The sequence below is a fragment of the Microcaecilia unicolor genome, chromosome 1, assembly GCF_901765095.1.
Source record: "Microcaecilia unicolor chromosome 1, aMicUni1.1, whole genome shotgun sequence".
Classification (NCBI taxonomy): Eukaryota; Metazoa; Chordata; class Amphibia; order Gymnophiona; family Siphonopidae; genus Microcaecilia; species Microcaecilia unicolor.
The window spans coordinates 573964414-573986091 of NC_044031.1; the positions used below are offsets into that span (position 1 = coordinate 573964414).

At 41.6% G+C, this 21678-nt stretch overlaps 1 protein-coding gene across 1 annotated transcript in view; it reads left to right on the forward strand.

The window, feature by feature from the left end:
• Positions 1-1996: 1996 nt before the first annotated feature.
• COLEC10 (collectin subfamily member 10) overlaps positions 1997-21678 on the forward strand; it is a 77171-nt gene continuing 57489 nt past the window's right edge. Inside the window, exon 1 of the mRNA XM_030190207.1 lies at positions 1997-2313. Coding sequence (XP_030046067.1) covers positions 2001-2313 — 313 coding nt within the window. The 5' untranslated portion in view covers positions 1997-2000. The remainder of the gene's footprint in view (positions 2314-21678) is intronic.

Consider the following 21678-nt stretch of genomic DNA (forward strand, 5'->3'; position numbering starts at 1 on the left):
TGGAAGAGGCATAGCCCACACAGGTGATGTTCAGTAGGGCAATCCGCACACAGAGCCAGAGAGAAACTAAGACAGAGACAGAGACAAGCAGAAGCCAGCACAGCCACTGACTCCCTGAAACAGGGTAAGTATGAGGGTAGTCACGGCCATAGTCGTGACACACTGCCACGCTGGAAAAAGACCAAAGGTCCATCAAGCCCAGCACTCCGTCTCCGACAGCGGCCAATTCAGGTCCCAAGAATCTGGCAAAACCAAGTCAATACCGTTCTTGTTATCCCTAATTCACAGACTCTGAGCAATAGCAAAGAATAGATTGCTTCAAATGCTGCAGAAATATCCAACTGAAGCAGAATGGCCTGTCCTCTACTCAGAATAGATTTAACTTTTGAAATGAGAACCAGAAGCAATGATTCAGTACTATGTCTAGATCTGAACCCATGTTGTTTATAATGTAAAACATTAAAGGGTTCTTCTACTAAGGCACATGCTAAATGAAAAGATACCCATAGGAATATAATGGGTGTCTTACCATAAGTTACTATCAAATCGGGAAATTATTGTATCTAAAACAAAGTACTTTTTTTTAACATTCCATAGAAACTTGTACTCACTGTTATTAAATAATTTTACATTTTATTCATCTTTCTCTAAATAACACTTTATACAAAAACACTTAAATCACCCATATCACATACATATACTATAACCCAATGTTACTATCGTTGTTGAGACTTCTTATGAGTGACAAATCCTGCTCATATAGTTCACCTGGAACCTTAATAGTGTCTTACTCAGCATTTGTTCAGTATTGGCTTTTTCTGTATCAAAAGTCCTTCCATTTAATAAATTCTTGTCCTTGAATGTTACAGCAGGTCTATATAATCCCAGTAAGGCAATTATTCAGCACAATAGCGACGAAAACACTGATAGCGTCTTCAAAAAACCTTTAGACGTAATTTTCCTCCAATAGGAAGTCCCAGCAATCTCCAGTTAAAATGGCTCCTTCCAAGCCAACTTATTCTCCCCGTCAGTTCTTTAAATATCTCGGTTCTCAGCGGTTCTCAGCGGTCGCTATTGTGCTGAATAATTGCCTTACTGGGATTATATAGACCTGCTGTAACATTCAAGGACAAGAATTTATTAAATGGAAGGACTTTTGATACAGAAAAAGCCAATACTGAACAAATGCTGAGTAAGACACTATTAAGGTTCCAGGTGAACTATATGAGCAGGATTTGTCACTCATAAGAAGTCTCAACAACGATAGTAACATTGGGTTATAGTATATGTATGTGATATGGGTGATTTAAGTGTTTTTGTATAAAGTGTTATTTAGAGAAAGATGAATAAAATGTAAAATTATTTAATAACAGTGAGTACAAGTTTCTATGGAATGTCTTACCATAAGAACATAAGAATTGCCATACTGGGACAGATCGAAGGTCCATCAAGCCCAGTATCCTGTTTCCAACAGTGGCCAATGCAGGTCACAAGTACTTGGCAAGATCCCAGAGCAGTGAAACAGACTTTATTCTGCTTATCCCAGAATATGCAGTGGATTTTCCCAAGCCCATCTTAATAATGGCTTATGGACTGCTATTTTAGGAAATTATCCAAACCTTTTTTAAACCCTGCTAAGCTAACTGTTTTGACCACATTCTCTGGCATCTGCGCTCAATTTTAGATGCATGCACATCTTGCATCTGTACTCAATTTTCTATGCCATATATAGAATATGGGGGATAATGTCTTCTATTGTGCCAATATGTATAATTATTTGAATACAAAGGTATCTGTTCTTTTTTCAGTAGTGTAACTTATAGTGATCAAACAATGCAGAAAAAAAAACATAACAAAAACCAGATGGCACTTCGTTATTTCATAAGACATTTTACACTGGTCAGTAAAACTGGTTGTCTCACATTCTGGAGATAAAAGGAGGTAAACAGATGTCACATTTAAGTAAATATTCTGGACAGTGCATGTGCGCAGGATCACTAATGAAGTTAAGTGACCCGGTCTTATTCTTTTCAGCACTCTGGAAATACACATTCCAGATACTCAGGCGTACTCTTCAGTTTAAATTTGGTGGACATATACTTCAGAATCAAGAGCCTCATAGCAAAACGACTGTTCCAAAAATTGCTTCTGGTGGAATGGCAAACATGAAAGGGCAGAATAAGCTGCAGCTGAGGACATATCTGCTGTTACTGGGGCTGTCTGTTCTCTCAGCCCAAGTCTTCTGTTCCAGTTCTGACAGTCATACTGCAACAGAGGTCTGCTCAACAAACACCATCTTACCTGGACCCAAAGGTGAGGGGATCACAAAAAACAGCCTTTTCTTTGGAGCTCCTAATGTAACTTGCTTTTACGAATGTGTGATATAAATATCCTCTCTGGTGCAGCATCTCAAAATAAGTTTGTTCTGTGCATACCATGACAGGGCTGAACCTCTCTTGTAAACCAGGGTATGTTGGTTACAATCTCAGTCTCTCAAATGTACTGCTATTGCTTGTCTTAATATTTCCAATGTTCCAATGTCAGCTGCCTTAGGTGCACTTTTACTAAGCTGTGTAGGCGTACACGCACTTCCTACGCACGTCAATTTTGAACTACCACCCAGCTACCGTGAGGCCGGGGTGGTAATTTTATTTTTTACGTGCATCCACTAGGCGCACCAGAAAAATTTCAGCGCGTGGAACTAACCAGGCGGTAATCTGCATTGTATGTGCATAGTCTATTATAAAAAGTAGACCGATACACATATACAAAAACAAAGAAATAATTTATTCAAACCAAGATAAAAGCAGTACTGCTTTTATCTTGGTTTGAATAAATTATTTCTTTGTTTTTATATATGTGTATCGGTCTACTTTTTATAATAGACTTTTATGTAGCAAGTAGACTGTTGCCTTTTTTGTTTTTCTTTTTGTATGTGTGTAGACCATTACCACCTGGTTAATGCGTGAGATTTTTCCGCTAGGTCAATGGGTGGCGGTAAGGTCTCAGGCCCAAAATGGATGCGCACCAATTTTTATTTTGCTGCAGGTCCATTTTCAGCCCCCAAAAAAGGCCTTTTTTGCAGGTGCGCTGAAAAATGGACCTGCGTGCGTCCGATACACCCATCTACAGCAGCGCAGGCCACTTTTCAGTGCACCTTAACAAAAGGACCCCTTAGTATTCATAAGATGTAACACGTGTATAGGCAACATATTAAGGTTTGCTTTGAAGTTCATTTTAATTAAGTCGGTGGTACCCAGAACCATTGGAACTGTTTCTGTATACTTCTGCCACATTTTCTTGGTCTCTAGCTGCATTGCTTGGTACAGCACTGTATCGGGGCACTAGCAGAAGGATCTGGCAGTAATGGACATGGGATTTTATGAAGGCTTCCACTTCCAGAGACTGAGATTCAAAAAAATACAAACAAATATAGGAGTCCTTTCAGAGTACTAAGGTGCACTAATGGATTTAGCACACACTAATGATTAGCATATGCTAAATAAGATTCCCATTATATTCCTATGGGAGTCTTATTATTTAGTGTGCGCTAAATCTATTAGTGCACCTTAGTAAAAGGACCCTATAGTAAGGAGTTTAAAAATGATTGATTTATAAATCCTAAAATGTTAAAAGTATCTGACATTATAATGCCAAGTTAATGTGCATCCAGTTCATTTTCTTTATTTCTGACTTCTGCAACCCTGAACATTTTTTTAAATTAGTATTTAGGATAATTTTCTTCTGGAAACAGAGTGAAATGATGAACACTTTATAGTTCAAAAATGTAATTGCTTCAAAAGTATTTTGCTGAAGATTTCAGTGGCCTAGTGGTTAGGGTGGTGGACTTTGGTTTTGAGGAACTCAGTTTGATTCCTGGCACAGGCAGCTCCTTGTGACTCTGGGCAAGTCACTTAACCCTCCATTGCCTGCCGCATTGAGCCTGCTATGAGTGGGAAAGCGTGGGGTACAAATGTAACAAAAATAAAATTTCCCTTTGGGCTGAAAAATTTGAGGAAGCACTCATGAAATTGCTTCAGCTGTTGATTCTTGTTTTTGGATTTCCGATCCATGTTTTAAACTCAGATCATTAAATAAACAGAAGATGATAAAATGAGAAAACAGAGAGAGAATGTGGTTGGTGGGGGGGGGGGGGGAATAGGGTAGAAAAGGGAAGCGAAAACAGGACTGTAATAACAGGCGCTAGGCGTATTCTATAAACCGTGACTAAATTTAGGCATAATTTATAGAATACACCTAGGTGTATTTTTTCAACACTGATTTTTTAGGCATGATATATAGCACCTAACCCATAGCATCTAACTTTAGACACAAGTAAATCCTGATGTAAATCCTCACATCTAAATTAAGCACAGATCCCCCTTATTCTATAACAGTGCACATAAATTCTAGGAATGCACCTGATCTGTCCATTTCCCTTCCACAGCCAAGCCCCGTTTTTGGAGCTGTGCAACTAAAAATATGTGTATAAATTTCAATTAAGGCCAATAAGAGATTATTAGTACCCAATTATCGGTGCTAATTGGTTTGTTATTCAATTAAATTGTGTGCGCCAATTGGATGCATGCTTAAATTTGCACACACAATTTTTTTTTATTTTTTTTATTTATTAGTTTCAATAATACAAACGAATAATCATTTGTAAGGCAATACAGAGAAATTATTTTGAAGAAAATGAAAAGAAAACATAGAAAATCTAACAGAGATTTCCAAAATACAATTATTTATACTCTGCCTCAGACCACAATCTAGGAAGGGGGGGTAGTGGGTTGTAAGTACAATTTCAAGGAGAATGTAACTTAAGAAGAAACTATTTTAATAACATATAGGTAAGTCCTGATCTTTATCCCGAGTTATTATTGCTGATAGTTCTTAATGTCATTCAACTAGAAGATCTTTTAGAGTCCAGAAACGTCTTTAGTTGAGATGGTTCAAAAAAAACATATTTTGTCCCAGACAGGCGAATCAAACATTTACAAGGGTAGGCCAACATAAATGTTGCACCTAATCCCTTGACTTCGTCTCTCATAAGTAAAAATTGTTTTCTCCTTTGTTGTGTAATCTTTGCCACATCCAGGAACATCCACACTTTCTGGCCACAAAATGTTTTAGAAGAATATTTAAAATACAATTTCATCAACATATTTATATCTTGTTCGAAAACTAAAGTTATAATCAGAGTTCCTCTGGGTGTGATCTCTTCCATAGATTCTTCCAGAACAGCTGTTAAATTTTGAATGTCAATAGCGGGCATAGTTTTCACTGGTTCTGAAACTTCTCTATTTTTTGGAACATTTGGCAAATAATAGACTTTACTACAAGGAGGTATATCTGTTGAAGATAGATTCAGTATTTCTTGAAAATACTTCTTAAGAAAATCACGGGATGTCATAATTGACGATATAGGAAAATTAAGTAGTCTCAAAGTCAGTCGTCGATTGTGATTTTCTAATTGTTCTAATTTCCGTGCCGAAAAAACTTTATCTTTAACCAAAGTATCCACTACCATTTTCACAGAGTTAACCTCTTCTTTTAGTTGACCTATTTGATTAGCATGATCTTGTTTTAAATTATCTAAAGAGTCAGACATAGTCGTCAATTTACTCACTATCATAAGCATTTGTTTAGTGGAATTTGCCACCTCTTCCGTCAGTTTCTGGACCGCTTGCCAAATGACTTCCATTGTCACCTCCTTGAGCACTTCCTGCTCCTCGATGTCTCCCTCTGCTCCTCCAGGGGAAGCACCGCCGTGCGAGCTTGGACTAAACACTTCGGAGCCAGTCCGGTCCGCAACTTCCAACCTGGAGGCAGCAGGGCAAGGTGGTGGATTCAGCATAGGCGGCGATAAAGAAGTTTCCGGCCCCAAAGTCGGCGTCGCTCCCTCGACGTCGCTCACAGCAGGGCTCGCCGATCCTTGTCCAGGAGGTAAGCTTCTCACATAGCGGTCAATTGTTTGCTGGGCGGGGGACGACGTTAGGGATATCGGCAGCAATCTCCTTGTCGTCCCTTTTCTTTTAGTGTGTGGCATTTTAATTTTCAAAAGGAAAACAGACCCGAGGAATCACCCGCTAACACAGAGAACGCTGAGAGACCAGCTAGGACGCCATCTTGCCCAGGCCACACCTAACCTGCTGCACACACAATTTTAAGCAACATTTATAGAATTTCAGAGACAGTGGTGTCTAATCTCCACGAATTTAAACATGCACACTCAGCTCCTCCTTCGCATTTAGAAAGTCCAACAATTGTTTATGGCAGTGATTCCCAAACCTGGTCCTAGTGGCACCCCAGCCAGTTAAGTTTTCAGGATATCCACAGTGAATATCCATGAAACAGATCTGCATGCACTGTCTTCACTGCATGAAAATCTCGCTCATGAATATTCATTGTGGGTACTGAAACCCTGACTGACTGGGGTGCCTCCAGGTATGGGAACCACTGGCTTCTGGTCAAAGAAGATATAAGTCTTTGCCTCCAATAAAACAGTACAAATACAAAGAAATGTCAAGACAAATGCAGCACCTAAGGCCTGAACCCATGCTCGTAAGGCAAGGAAGGCCTTCCATCTCAGTTGTGTATCTCTAGACAGATCAGGAAAGATACAAATCTTACAAATCATAAACAACTCATTCATATGACACAAATTCAACCGTAGAATATTATTGCAATCTGGCTCTAGGGTATTGCATTCATTTCTGGTTGCCGTATCCAAAAAAAGATATAGCGGAATTAAAAAAGGTTCAAAGAAGAGCGACCAAAATGATAAAGTGAATGGAACTCCTCCCATATGAGTAAAGGCTAAAGAGGTTAGGGCTGTTCAGCTTGGAAAAGAGATAGCTGAGGGGTATATGATTAAGGTCTAAAAGTCCTGAGTTGTGTAGAACGGGTAGAACAGATACCAGACAAGGAGATAACTTACCTCGCGGCACGCTGCATAAATATATAGCCTGACTTTTACTTGTAGAAGAGCTGCCCAACATTTACTTATGGAGAATCCCTGTATCCGAGAAAAACTTATCACCGGCTGACCCCAGAATTCTTATCTCTACTGCTGCTTCTTGTTACCACATAGACGGGATGTGGCAGAGACAAGTTAGATAACAAGACTTCTGGGGTCGGCTGGTGATCAGTCCTCCTTGAATACAGGGATCCTCTACAATTAAAAGTCGGGCAGTTCCTCTTGCAGTGTGCTAAAAGGTAAGTTCTCCCTTTATCTGGTACTGTTGGGGCTACTTTGTCGGAGGCCATATTCTGAGTAGCCTGATTGGGCCCTTTTGTTGGGGGACTAATTTGTCAGGGGCTATATTGTGGGCAGGCTGTTTTGACAGTGGCTGTTATGAAGTGGGCTATTATGTCAGAAGCTTTTTTGTTTGGGTTTTTTTGTCAGGGCTATTTTATGTGGCAGCTTTTCTATTGGGGTCATTTTGTTAGGGCTTTTTTGACGGGGCTATTTTGACTGTGTACAGTTAACACCAATAAGCAGTTAATTATTAAATTACAGTATTTTATAACTTGCACCTGTAACTTTGCATGCTAAGTGTAAAATTATACACAAAAGTTTATAAAGTTAGGGAGTTTAGGCACCAAGTTATAAAGTGAGGATGATATTGTTTGAAAACATGACTCTTTTCTAAGAAACTGATAATATATCACTGCTTTGCACGTTCATTCTTCTCTCAGTTGCATTGACATTAAGAAGAGTGAGAATCCTGTAGGACATAGACCCTTGTCACATGTTCAGAGCTCAGAGAAAGTAATAACACTTGGAGCTGGGAATTGACACCACTCACCATATAACTCCCTCCTCCCTTCCCCCCTCCATTCTTAATGCCTCTTCCGTACCCTCACTACCCAATCCTTCCCTTCCATCTTTGAAATAACACAATTCACAATCAAAATATGGTAACAAAACAAGGTCACAGCGATTTATTGAGTATTTTAAACATACATGATAACATTCACCCCAGCTAAACTTATAAGAAATTCCATCGATTCAAACTTTGAACTTCTGCACCCTGCAGTGACAACTAGGGCAAGTGCCAGGCATGATCCTCCATTCCCCTTCAATCCAGGTCACCTTGACCCACCAGCTCATTCGAGTTTAAAATATCCACCCATCGTCTGATGAGCAACAGCCCTCTAGCTCGGATGACCCTCCCCCAAGCTGCGACATAACCAATCTGATCCTCTATCCCAACTGGGAGGGAGAGTGGGTGAATTTACCTCTGAGGAGCAGGAAAGAACCTACTGCCCAGAAGTGAGTTCTTTAAATAATATCCCCTTGTCACCCACCCCCTAGTTTTTTTTAGCCAATCAAAGAGCTGGTCTTAGGTGGGGAAAACCTTTTAAAACATAAACTCTCCCTTCTTCCTAATTAGTAATTATTTATTTATTTTTAAACATTTCCCCTTCCCCTCTTTGTAGGCCTGCCAAGCAGATCCTTGAGTGGTTGCACCCAGCTCAAGGTTAGTATTGTCATGCAATAGTGGTTCTTGGACTCCTATGAACCTGGATATAACTAGCACTAAAGACAAATGATCTCATTGTAAGTTCACATTTGGTGTGGTTGAGATTTTTTAAATTCCTCACAAGTAGAATTCAATTAAATTGGCAATGAAATTGAGCATATATAAAAGTGTGTTTTATACATTTGGTCTTCTGGCCTCTACAAGGTGTTTTTGGCTCTGTATAACCTGGAGCTGCTTGTTACCAAGAGCTGACTCTCATCAATGATTCCATTCTTTCTTCAATACAATTGATGACAAGATAAAACTCAATCACTTACAGTTGTGCTGAGATGGATTAGGATTCTGTACATACAGACTGAGTCCGAGTCTGCGAACAGACCCTCTCCAGAAGGGAGAACTGTCAGTGACTGATGCTTGAAATCAGAAGCATAGCTAGGTGGGTCACCAGGGGAATGATCACTCCCCCAAATGGACTTCTGACAGCAATGGAGCCATCAGCAGTCCACTCTCCACCCCCCGACGCCTCAACCTGGCTACACTTCTGCTTGAAATACTGAAACACAGAACTAATGGTACCACAGCACAGCACAGATAACTGCACAGCAGCAACACACAATTGCTACCCTGAGAGGAAAAAGCAAGCAGTAGTTTACAGCCTCAGGATGGAGAGATTCAGGTCTCATGACAAGCTGGATCTATAACCTAGCCACAGCTTCCAGCTTTCAATGGGAGGGAGGGAGGGGTGAATTCTGCTCCTCCAAGCATGCCCCAAGGCAAGCAGTAACTACAAAGCTCCAAAAGGCACTGAGAGCAAAACATAAGGGCTGATCACAGAGGACTGCAGAAATGCAGGGATCTGATTCATATACATAATTTAATAATATACAGACACGTAATCTGTCACAAGCAGACAGTTCAAGCTGCCCCATGTAATGGGCCATGGGGGGCAGAACACTTGGTATATGGTTGTCAAGGCCTTTTAAAGTGTAATATCTGTTAAGCTTTGATATCCTAGAACAGTGGTCAGCAAACCGCGGCTCACGAGCCATATGCGGCTCTTTGGCCCCTTGAGTGTGGCTCTTCCCGCGAGTCTGCTCCCCGCCACTGTCCAGCGCTCACAGTCAGTCCATAGGCGCTCGCCCTCAGCTCCCCGACAGCCCTCCATCCTTTTTCCGTTCCTGCCGGTGGCCGCCCAGCGTTTAAACTTCTTTATTTTAAGTTGCAGCGACGGGCTGACGGCTCACCTCCTCCAGCCTTTCACTTCCTGCTCAATGCCCCGCCTTCCTGATGAGGTATTTCCTGTTTCCGCGAGGGCGGGCGGGAGTCACTGAGTGGGAAAGGAGAAGCTGGAGCCTGGAAGTGAGCTGTTGGTCGCTGCGACTTAAAATAAAAAGGTAAGGTTTAAACCCTGGGTGGCCACGGCCGGCAGGAATGGAGAGAGGAGGGCTGTTGGGGAGCTGAGGGTGGTGAGCAGGTGGGGGCGGGGCTGGGTAGCAGTGCACCTCAAACTCATGTTGTGTGGGGTGGGGGTGGAGTTATACAGTTTCCTTGAATGGTTGGTTTTAATGCTGTAATTCTATTAAAAGTAGTGAATGGTAGATACGGTTTGCACAAGTTCCTTGCACTTTGAAATAGCCAAGACAACTGAGTGAGTTCAGTCCTACTGCACAATGCTGGCCAGGACTGAGTTTTTAGCAAAGGCCAGTTTAGGAGTACCCTAATTAAGTTAATAACAATGTACCTACCTATATAGTTTAAGTTTAAAAAAATTGGCTCTCAAAAGAAATTTCAATCGTTGTACTGTTGATATTTGGCTCTGTTGACTAATGAGTTTGCCGACCACTGTCCTTGAAGTATAACCTCGGTACATCAGCACATACCTGAAGCCTCTTTATTTTCTGAAATTTACTTTATTGAATAAATATAGATAGTTTACTCACAGTCAGATGTTCAGAAGTATTGCCCCAAGGCAAGAGACTCCTTAATTCTGAGAGCTGTATCAGTGGTTGGAGATAGAAATCTGAAGAAAGGAAGCTTATTGTAGAGGTGAGAGAATAATTGAACAGATACAAGCAGTTCAGATTTGGGTGGCTGGGATTGTGCAGTATCTTGAGAGAAAGAATGAACGAGCTAAAAAACAAGTTCACTACAAGTGGGGAGGGTAGCAGGACATGTGCTGTCTGATGCAAGATGGAGAATGTCTTGTGGAGAAGGGAAGATCAAGAAAGCGCTCACATAAGCCCAGGGAGGAGGAGATAAAGGGACCAATAGGGACAGAACTTGCCATCAGGTAGCAGGAGTGGTCCCAGGGGGCAGTCCTCGATTGGAGGGAAAGGTCATACCCAGCTGACCTCTCAGGAAAGAGGTAGTAAGAATGACCAGGAAATGATAGCAGGTAGACAAAAGAGCCAAGCTTGGCTGAGAAAGAGAGGATGTCTTTGCAGAAGAATAGACCACTAGTAACAGACTTTATACAAGCAGGGGTGGCTGCAGTACATGTGAGACTACATTTCACATGATGCATTGCTTATATATCTTTACAGTGAGGACTGTAGCAGTAAAAATCCTTAGAAGCGAGAATAACAGTAAAGGCATTAAACACATTTTAGGGGCCACACTATAAACTAGTGTAAGGCTGTCAGGGCACAGAACAATGGTGATGTAACTTTTTAAATGACAGTGGGTTTTTTTTCATACATTCTGTTATTTTTGGAAATCCTCTCTGGTTCAGCTCAGGTTGGGTTATGTTTTGTAGGGTATATTGGGTTTCTGCAAACCCAAACTGGTTAAAAACCTGACAGCCAAACTGAATACAAGTATGATAATATAGTGACTTTTTGGTTGTCAACCGTTAGGGAATCGTACATCTTTGATACCAAGCATTTACTATATTAAGATTAAATTAAACATTTCTACTGTTGATGTTATTGTTGCATTGCTCATCATGGATTCTGTTTATAAGACAGTTGACAAGGCAGTTGACTCTTCCTTTGTGGCCACAAAAGACAGAACCAAATTAGAAATGTAAACATAACATCCCACCCCCTCTACCGGTGCATGCCTCCAGCTACACCTACCTCAATTGACACACATGGAAACGACTAGGAAGTGTTTCTCTAATACATTCATCCACATCTAGGTTTAACTCAGACATCTTCCCCTAGCAAAGACATTATACTCTCTTTTAATTCAGTTGTGTTTTCTTTTGCCTCAGTGTGTTGGTTTTAAAATTACTGACTGTCTGACTTCTGGTTACATCTCTCTTCTGACATTAAGGTAGTGTTCCATTTTTCCCCAAAGCTTTGAGTGCACCTTCTGAAAGTATCCAAGCCCTTTTGTACACACAATTTGTTGAATCCTGACTAAGGGCCATTAGTGATAATTAGTGCCAATTAACATCAATTATAGCCAATAATTGATCATTAAGCAATTAGCCTCGCCATGTACATTCCATCCCAAGTTAGGCTTAAGTTTCACAAATCCTTTATCCTCTATAAAAACTAATGGGTCAATATTCAAAGGGATTTAACCAGCCCGAAATGGCTCCTGGCCAGTTAAGTCACTGTTAGGGACTAACCAGTCACTGCTGCTGAAATTGCCTGGTTAGCACCTATCTCAAGCAAGGTTTTTGGGCATTCCAGGGCTAGAGTTAGCACTTGGCCATAGTGGCATACCTAGGTTGATTGCCAGCTGGGGCAGGTCGCCGCTATGCATCCCATGGCGCATAACCCTCCCCCCTTAGCTCATCACCCTCCCTCACCCAATGTGCATTACCCACCTCCCCTCCACCAAAGCACATCAACCTCACCACCTGGGGTTGCATGGAGCAGTCGCATGGCTGTCGGCTCTGCCAGACTGCTGCCCCAGAACAGGAAGTAACATCAGAGGGGGCAGGGAACCGGCGGAGCCGATAGCTATGCCATTGCTCTGTGCACCCCCTCGCTGCTTGCACCCGGGGTGGACCGCCCCCACTGCCCCACCTTTGGTACGCTGGATAGAGCTTGGCTATTTAAGTGCTGATATTCAGCACTTGCTCTCTATGTCAGTAGATTTTGTTGTAAAATACTAGTAAAACTTGAGACATCTTGACCTGAATGTGTCAATTTTGACTTTTCCGTCCTTTCTAAAATGAGGCTGCCCACTTCAATGTGAAAAACTGAAGAGTGATGCACTGCGAGTGCAAAAATCTAAAGGAACTGGGAGAGGCAATGATATGCATGACCAAGGAAATCCAGTGCTAATTGCTGCTTGCATCTCTCACATTTCATACTGACCTGAAGAAAAAACTCTTCTATTGACTAAACTCCAACATGGACAATATTTTGAGACTAGCTCTGCTTCAGGGAGATATTCATTTGTGAGATTCAACAATTTCACTCCATTCCAATATGACGTTGTCTTCTTCTGAAAAAAGATACCAGAACGTGTTGCTTTTTATACAGAATCAATGTCCAATTGCCATTTGCTATGTCATGCCACATTAAATTTAGCCAATCAGGTTTCAATCTATATGGAGTGGGGCATGCACTGTATTGGTCAATTATTGATAGACCAACTAGTAAAAAAGGCCCATTTCTGTAAGAAATTAAACGGGCGCTATCAAGGTTTTCCTCGGAGTGTGTATGTTTGAGAGAGTATGTGTGAGAGTGACTCTGTGAGAGAGAGAGTGAATGTGCGAGTGTGTGTGTGTGACAGAAAGAGAGTGAGACTGGATGCGAGTGTGTGTGTGAGAATGAGAATGTGTGCCAGCAGCCTCCCTCCCAGTTCCAGGGTCAGGCCTCCCTCCCAGTTCCAGGGTCGCCCCCCCTCCCTCCCTCCCTCCGAGTGCCAGGGTCGTCCCCTCCCTCCCTCCGAGTGCCAGGAGTCCGATGAAGAAAACTAAAAGAAACCTGTTTGGCTGAAACACATATTTCTTTTCCTCCCCTTGCTCTTCTCGCCACTATGACGAAGATGTCACAGACAAAATAAATCAAAATTATTGAGTGGGGTTTTTTCATAATTAATAAGCCCAAACCTTAAGGTTCTCCGTGTGAAAAGCAGGAATTTGTCTATTTAGGGGCCTGAGATGAGGGCAAATTTACTCTGTCACGTCTCGTTTTGAATTTGTACAATGAAATCAGAAAACCATTTCTCTTCCCAAACAGTAACACAGCAATTTACATAACTCACTGCAAAAATTCAGAACTGTTCATGGTAATTCAAAAGGTATTTAAATTCCCACCACAGTCTCCCACCTGCAATTATTCTATGATCCTCTATGTCAAATCCAGGAATATAGGTTGATATGTGATACAATGTTCTATCATCGAGCTCTGTGTGGAACAACCTTTACAGAATACTAGCTTAGCATGCATATCACGCTAACGTAGGGTGTGAGCATTTACACCTGCCAAAGACTAGTGTAAATGCTGGCATCCAACTGATGACAGGTGCAAAAATGAAGGTATTCTATAACATCACATCTAATTTTTGGGAACACCCCTGACCTGCCAATGCTCCTCCTATGGAAACTCCACCTTTGGAGTTGTGACCTATAAAATTTAGGCACGCATGTTATAGAATAGAGTGTAGGGCAGATCTATGTGTAACTCCTAATTATTGCAAATTAAGTGCTTGTCAATGCCAATAATTGATTGTTATCACCTAAATAACTAATTAGTTCATGTGCCGATCTGTGCCTAAAATTGCACACCCAAGTTTGGGCAACCTATACAGATTCCAATAGATATTACACACGGAGCAGCCCAAGGCAATCAGCCGCCTGAGGCAAGGATGAGATGGCATCCCCATCCCCCACCCCTCCCCTTCCACTGAGTTCAACATCTCTCCCTTCACACACTCTTTCCCAACTCCCCCTCCCCCCCTCCAGGTTATGGTCTAGCATCTCCCCTCTTCCTTTCTCACCCCCTTCCCCAAGTCTACCTTCTTTTTTTGTTTTCCAAAAGTGTCAGCAGCAGCGATTACCATACGCTGCTCTGCCTCTGCACTAGCTTCTCTGTACTGCCGCCAGCCTCTGAGGAAACAGGAAGTTACATCAGTGAGGCATCCGCAGTAGACAGAAGAAGCCAGTGCCGGCAGCATATGGGAATCACTGACAATGACAACTTTTGGAAAACAAAAAAAGAAGGTAGACTCAGGAAAGGAGGTTGAGAAAGGAAGGGGGAGAAGCCAGACCATGGCTGGTAGGGGGTGGGGGGGGGGGGGTAGAGCGAGATGCCACTTCTTGAAGAGTGTCGCCTGAGGCCTCTGCCTCAGTTGGTCTAATGGTAGGGCTGCCACTGAATAGACATATTTAAATATTTGAGAGATGTTAATGCACAAACCTTTTCCCAAAGGAGGTGAAGCTGTAGAGCTAGGGAACATGAAATGAAACTGCAAGAGCAACATCATGAAATATTTCATCAGAAGGGTGCTAGATGCCTGGAATAGTAGAGATGAAAATGGTGACATAATTCAAAATCGCCTGAGATATGCGCTGAGGATTCCCAAATGACAAGAGGATAAAAGGCAATGCTCGAGTGCTTCTTCTTAAAGCAGCAGAGAAATGATTTTTAGCCTGTATGCAGTGGCAGTTGCAACCCTAAATGAAGGCATGTAGGGGTAACTAGCACAAAATGGCAGTTACAACCCTAACTGCTCTGCTGGGTATAAAAAATGAGCCATTTCAGCCTTTCATCTGCTGTCATATACAGTACTTTGTTAACAAGTTATTCGCAATTACGTGTTCTTTTAAGGCTTAATTCACCCAAATTCTATTATAGGTCTGGAGAATGAGTGTCTGAAAAATAGAAACACTCCTGATAAATCACAGCCTGAATGAAAAACTACTCAGGACAAAGTGGCAGATGAAGTTCAATGTTGACAAGTGCAAAGTGATGCATGTGGGTAAGAGGAACCCGAATTATAGCTACGTCTTGCAAGGTTCCGCGTTAGGAGTTACGGATCAAGAAAGGGATCTGGGTGTCGTCGTCGATGATACGCTGAAACCTTCTGCTCAGTGTGCTGCTGCGGCTAGGAAAGCGAATAGAATGTTGGGTGTTATTAGGAAGGGTATGGAGTCCAGGTGTGCGGATGTTATAATGCCGTTGTATCGCTCCATGGTGCGACCGCACCTGGAGTATTGTGTTCAGTACTGGTCTCCGTATCTCAAAAAAGATATAGTAGAATTGGAAAAGGTACAGCGAAGGGCGACGAAAATGATAGTGGGGATGGGACGACTTTCCTATGAAGAGAGGCTGAGAAGGCTAGGGCTTTTCAGCTTGGAGAAGAGACGGCTGAGGGGAGATATGATAGAAGTGTATAAAATAATGAGTGGAATGGATCGGGTGGATGTGAAGCGACTGTTCACGCTATCCAAAAATACTAGGACTAGAGGGCATGAGTTGAAGCTACAGTGTGATAAATTTAAAACGAATCGGAGAAAATTTTTCTTCACCCAACGTGTAATTAGACTCTGGAATTCGTTGCCGGAGAACGTGGTACGGGCGGTTAGCTTGACGGAGTTTAAAAAGGGGTTAGATAGATTCCTAAAGGACAAGTCCATAGACCGCTATTAAATGGACTTGGAAAAATTCCGCATTTTTAGGTATAACTTGTCTGGAATATTTTTACGTTTGGGGAGCGTGCCAGGTGCCCTTGACCTGGATTGGCCACTGTCGGTGACAGGATGCTGGGCTAGATGGACCTTTGGTCTTTCCCAGTATGGCACTACTTATGTACTTATGTACTTATATTTCATGACTCAGTAACTGATTTTCTCCAATCAACATATAGCAAACATTTTGTATCCTATTGGTTCCTACCATTACATGTACACAGAGTCAGTATCACTATGCACAATCAGCCTGAGCATGAAACAACATAGCCAAATTCACTTGCAAAAAAATTGACCAGAAACTATGCAGTCTCATGAGCATGCACTGCAAACAGACAGCATGTTCATTCACACAGTCATTCACATAAGAAGTGAGAGACTTTATTCAGTTTTTCCAAGCTACACTGGGCCTTTGAGATGCAGTTTTTAACAGTAAATGCAAATATTTTTATTAGCAGAACGTGACACCTATGTCTTGACTGAAAAGGTCTCTAAGACTTGAATCTAGGTGAACTGAGCCCCTTGATGTTTAGCTTTGGGGTTTGTAATGATTTCATTTTACTTAGTACTAATGTAAAGCAAGCAGGACAATATTAGTGTTTTGCTTTGAAACACAGCCGTTCTGTTTCTTGAAATAATAAACCAAAAAATGCAATTGATGCCAATTCAAGAAAAATATTACATGTGGACAGTAATCGTCCATTTTCCTCAATTTTGTGGGGAGCCGCTAGCCACAGGTTGCGTCAGTAGTAAACTGCCTCTTTCGTGGAGGTGGTTCTCTTTCACTTAACAAAATGTTCAGCAGAAGCCACATTAAAAACCTTCTGCTCTGCAACCTTTAACTTGCCACTGGGATCAGATAATGTAATCAGCAGTATCATCACACTGCTATCTATGTTTGGGATAGTTTCCATAAGACTCCAGGCCTATTTTAAGCATCAGTAGTATGTGGGAGGGTCTGGGACTAAAGCCCAGTGGCCACATTCGCAATTACGTGTTCTTTTAAGGCTTAATTCACCCAAATTCTATTATAGGTCTGGAGAATGAGTGTCTGAAAATAGAAACACTCCTGATAAATCACAGCCTGAATGAAAAACTACTCAGGACAAACAGCAGGAGGAGATACCATGGATGTTCCATTACGCCTTCCACTCTGCCCATTGGAGTTGTCCATTACTGTTTATTGCTTGGGATAAATATTCAGTTGTCTGCGGTCAATGATTTTTTTTTTAACTGCTGCTGGCTTTACATCTGGATATTCAATGCCAGGCCATGTCCAGGCACCAGCATTGTGTGGCCAGCCGGCACTTAAATGGTTAAGTGCCAATATTCAGACTTAACTGGTTAAATTATACTGCAAAAGATAGGGCTGCCATTTATGCAGTCCTATGTGTCTGACTAACTTAACTGGTTAAGGGCTGAATATCGTCACTTAACCGGTTAAGTGCCGACTACGCCCCTAGACCACCCACTGAAAAGCCGGTTTTAGCTTAGACTGTTAGTGCTGAATGGGAAGTCAATGTCGGAGGAACTGCCTGTCTGATCAGCGCTGGACTTCATACCATCTCTGTGTTCTGATTTAGCGACTAGTTTCCACTGCAGCCTTTACTTTCCTGCAAGTTCCATCTCTGGCTCCGCCCCTGTGAGCATTTGAACTGGAAGCCAGCACCAGAGGAACTGCCTGATCAATGCTGGACATTTTACATCTCTCTAACTGTGTTCTGATTCAGCAGCTAGTTTCCAGTACAACATTTACCTTCCTGTGATTTCAGCTTTGGCTCCGCCCCCTGTGTGCATTTTTATGGGAAGTCAGAGGCCAATTTATGCCACTTTATAAACACTTTTTTTCTTTTGAAAATTAGTCCCAGAGTCTATCAACCTCCCTGTGCCTTGCATTCTGAATGAAAACAATTGCTGTGTCTGTCAGATAGAACATATTGTTCAGCGTAAAATTAAGTTAGCAATTTATGCAGTTTAAGATTTACTGCCATATCAATGCAGCTACAAGTACATTTCACCAAATGGTTATGCTATTTTACTTTGTGTTCCTGGTTAATAGGTCCACAGTCCGAGGCTCTAGAAACCCAATTCAATATTCCAGTGATCATTACTAACAGAGCTAGATCTAAATGGCATGGTACAATCAAGATTCTAACCTGATCAGTCCAGGTACCTGCAACAAGTTAAGTTTCCCAGAACTTATCCACTCATTCCCAACTAAATCCAGTTTTTCTCATGGTAAGATTAAATAGAGCTGTCCCCCACTCGCCACTAGCTTTTCAATTTAAATCACAGCACTTCCTTATTATATCTACTTATTTCAGTAGGATACATTAATGCCAGATCAGCAGTAAACAAAACAGAAATTATTAGAGGATATAGAGGAAGAACATTTTGAACTAGCTTTAATATCGGAAACTTGGCTAAATTCTATGGATGATCCAATATTACTTGATATCTGTCCACTAGGCTACAAGATTCTCCACCAAACTAGACCTAATAAAAGAGGCGGTGGAATTTCTATCATTTATAAATCTTTTTTCAAAGTTGAATTAATCTTCCACTTTAACTCCCCAAAATCTTGAAATTATTGCTTGCAAAATAAGTGGTTTCTTTATGTGATCCTATTTGCCTCACTCTTTTCTATCGTACACCTGCAAACTCAGTCCACTGAATTTGATTTCTCAGAGTTTACTTCTAACACCTGTGTCAAATTTGCTAATTTGGTGGCATTTAGATAACACAAAATGATACTAATACAAAAAATCTTCATAACTTCCTGACAATTTACTCAATCTCATACTACATCATCTCATACCAAAGGACACCTATTAGACTTACTGGCACACAGATTCACTGATCCTGACAGTTTCTTTATAAATAACACTTCTTGGGCTCCAGGTGGTCAGACCATAAAAAGTTAATGTTCACCCTATATCGGAAGGAAGCAGTAAAAATCTTAGTAGCTCAGGATAACTCCACGCCTTATAAAACCAGAAGCAAAACAATAGTCAGCATCTCCCTCAAGCAGACACGAAAGACTTCATGTCAAAATGGGATGAAACAAGCAAATGTATTCTTGACAATTTGACTCCTCTAAAGACTAAAACTAAACCAATTCAAAGAGTTTGGCCCTGGTTCAATCAAACTACTCTTCTCCTGGAAAGACAGTGCTGAAAACTAGAGAGGAAGTGGTCAAAACCCAAATCAGATGACGATAAATTACTTTGGAAAAAGGCTATCAAAGTTTATGTGTAAAATAAAAGAAGCTAAAATTCGTTATTATAATGAACAAGTTGGAGGCATCTTTTTGATTAACAAAGAGTTATACAACCTAATAGTCTCTTAAACACCAAGGTTATATCTAAAGCCAACGAGTCTGCCCCCACTGCTGAAAAGCTTACCACGTACTTTGAACAAAAAATACAAAAAAATTTGAAATGGTGTCCTGAATCTTAATGCTAATCTTACAGTCAATTTTGGTATATCTGCAAACTCATATGGAAGAATATTAGCTAATAGAATTTGGTCCTCCTTCATATTACCCTCTCAGGAAACAGATTATTATTAAACTACTCCTCCTCACATTGTACCTTAGATGCCTGCCCAAGTTATCTCTTAAAAGCTGCCCCTAATGCAATGATTGAACTCCTCAAAGCAAGTATATCCTTTTTGCTGACTTATGGTTTATTCCCGGAGATTAAAGGATCCATTACATTAACTCCTATTCCTAAGAATCCATTGGCCTCAACAAGTGATGTCACCAACTGCAAGTCAGTAGCATCCATTCCCCTATTGACCAAGGTCAAGAAAGGTATAGTCGCAGCCCAAATTATGGACTCTCTCTCTTCCTTCTAACTTCTGCACAAATTCCAATCAGGTTCCAGACCCTGTTACAGTATTGAAACGGTGCTAACCACATTAAGATCTAACTTCAGGAAAGAAATTAGCTTGGGTAAAAAGATTAAACTGATTTAATTTAATATGTCTACTGCGTTTGATGTATTGGATCATGACATATTACCAAATTTACTTGGAGGGGTATAATCGAACGTTGCCGGCGATCTATTTTGGTGGCGGCGCTACAGCTGGCTGGAACCGTATTATCGAAAAAGATGTCCGGCCATCTTTTTTTTCGATAATACAGTTTAGCCCGGCCAAATGCCAGAGTTCACCGGGTTTGAGATGGCTGGTTTTGTTTTTCAGCGATAATGGGAAAAAATGTCAGTGATCTCCAACCCAGCGACATCCAAGGCATTTGGTCGTGGGTGGAGCCACCATTTGTAGTGCACTGGTCCCCCTGACATGCCAGGACACCAACTGGGCACCCTAGGGGACACTTCTAAAAAATTTTTATAAATATACAAATACCTCCCATGTGCATAGCTCCCTTACCTTGTGTGCTGAGCCCCCCAAAACCCACTCCCCACAACTCTACACCACTACCATAGTCCTTATGGGTGAAGGGGGCACCTACATGTGGGTACAGTGGGGTTTGGGGGGGGGGTTGGAGGGCTCAGCACTTACCACCACAAGTTTAACAGGTAGGGGGGGATGGACCTGGGTCCACCTGCCTGAAGTCCACTGCAACCAACATAAACTGTTCCAGGGACCTGCATACTGCTGTCAGGGAGCTGGGTATGATATTTGAGGCTGGCATACAGGCTGGCAAAAAAGGTTTTTAGTTTTATTGTTTTAGTGTGGGAGGGGGTTTGTGACCACTGGGGGAGTACGGGGAGGTCATCCCTCATTCCCTCCGGTGGTCATCTGGTCAGTTAGGGCACCTTTTTGAGTCTTGGTCGTGAAAATAAAAGGACCAAGTAAAACCGGCGAAATACTGATTAGCACTGCTTTTTTTTCCATTATCCGCAAAAGCCGGCCATCTGGTAGCCACGCCCATGCCCGCCCATGTCCCGCCTTTGCTTCGCCGCCGACACACCCCCTTGAACTTTCACCGGCTTGGTGATGGGAAAGTGGTGATGGTGTCAAAAAAGCAGCTTTCGATTATATCGATTTTGCCGCTTTTGCGAGATCGCCAGCCATCTCCCGATTTATGTCGGAAGATGGCCAGCGATCACTTTCGAAAATAAGCCTGTTGATCACTTTGGTTTATTTAGAAAAGCACTCCAGTGGTCCCAAGGCTTTTTAAAGACTAGATCTTACCAGGTAAAAATGACAGGTTCCATATCACCTCTAGGTCTCCTGACTGCTGTGTGCCACAGGGTTCTCCACTCTCCCTAATATTGTTTAAAGTTATGATGGCTCCATTGGGTAACAAACTTGAGGCTGCAGAGTTTCATACTTTTATCTATCCAGATGACATTATCTGTATTCCTTTTAAAAACGGCATTCATTAAATTTTGAACCAATTAAATTGGGATTGGACCTGATGGAATCCTGGTTCAATGAATTCAGACTGAAACCAAACAGAGACAAATCCAAATTACTGGTAATAACCAATCCCTATGATCACACTCCTTATGATAACTTCATAATAGATCAAATTCTTACCCTTTGGAACCCACACTAAAAATTCTAGGTGTGACAATTGACTGTCAGCTAACTTTTGAACCTCATGTAAGTCAGGTCATATTT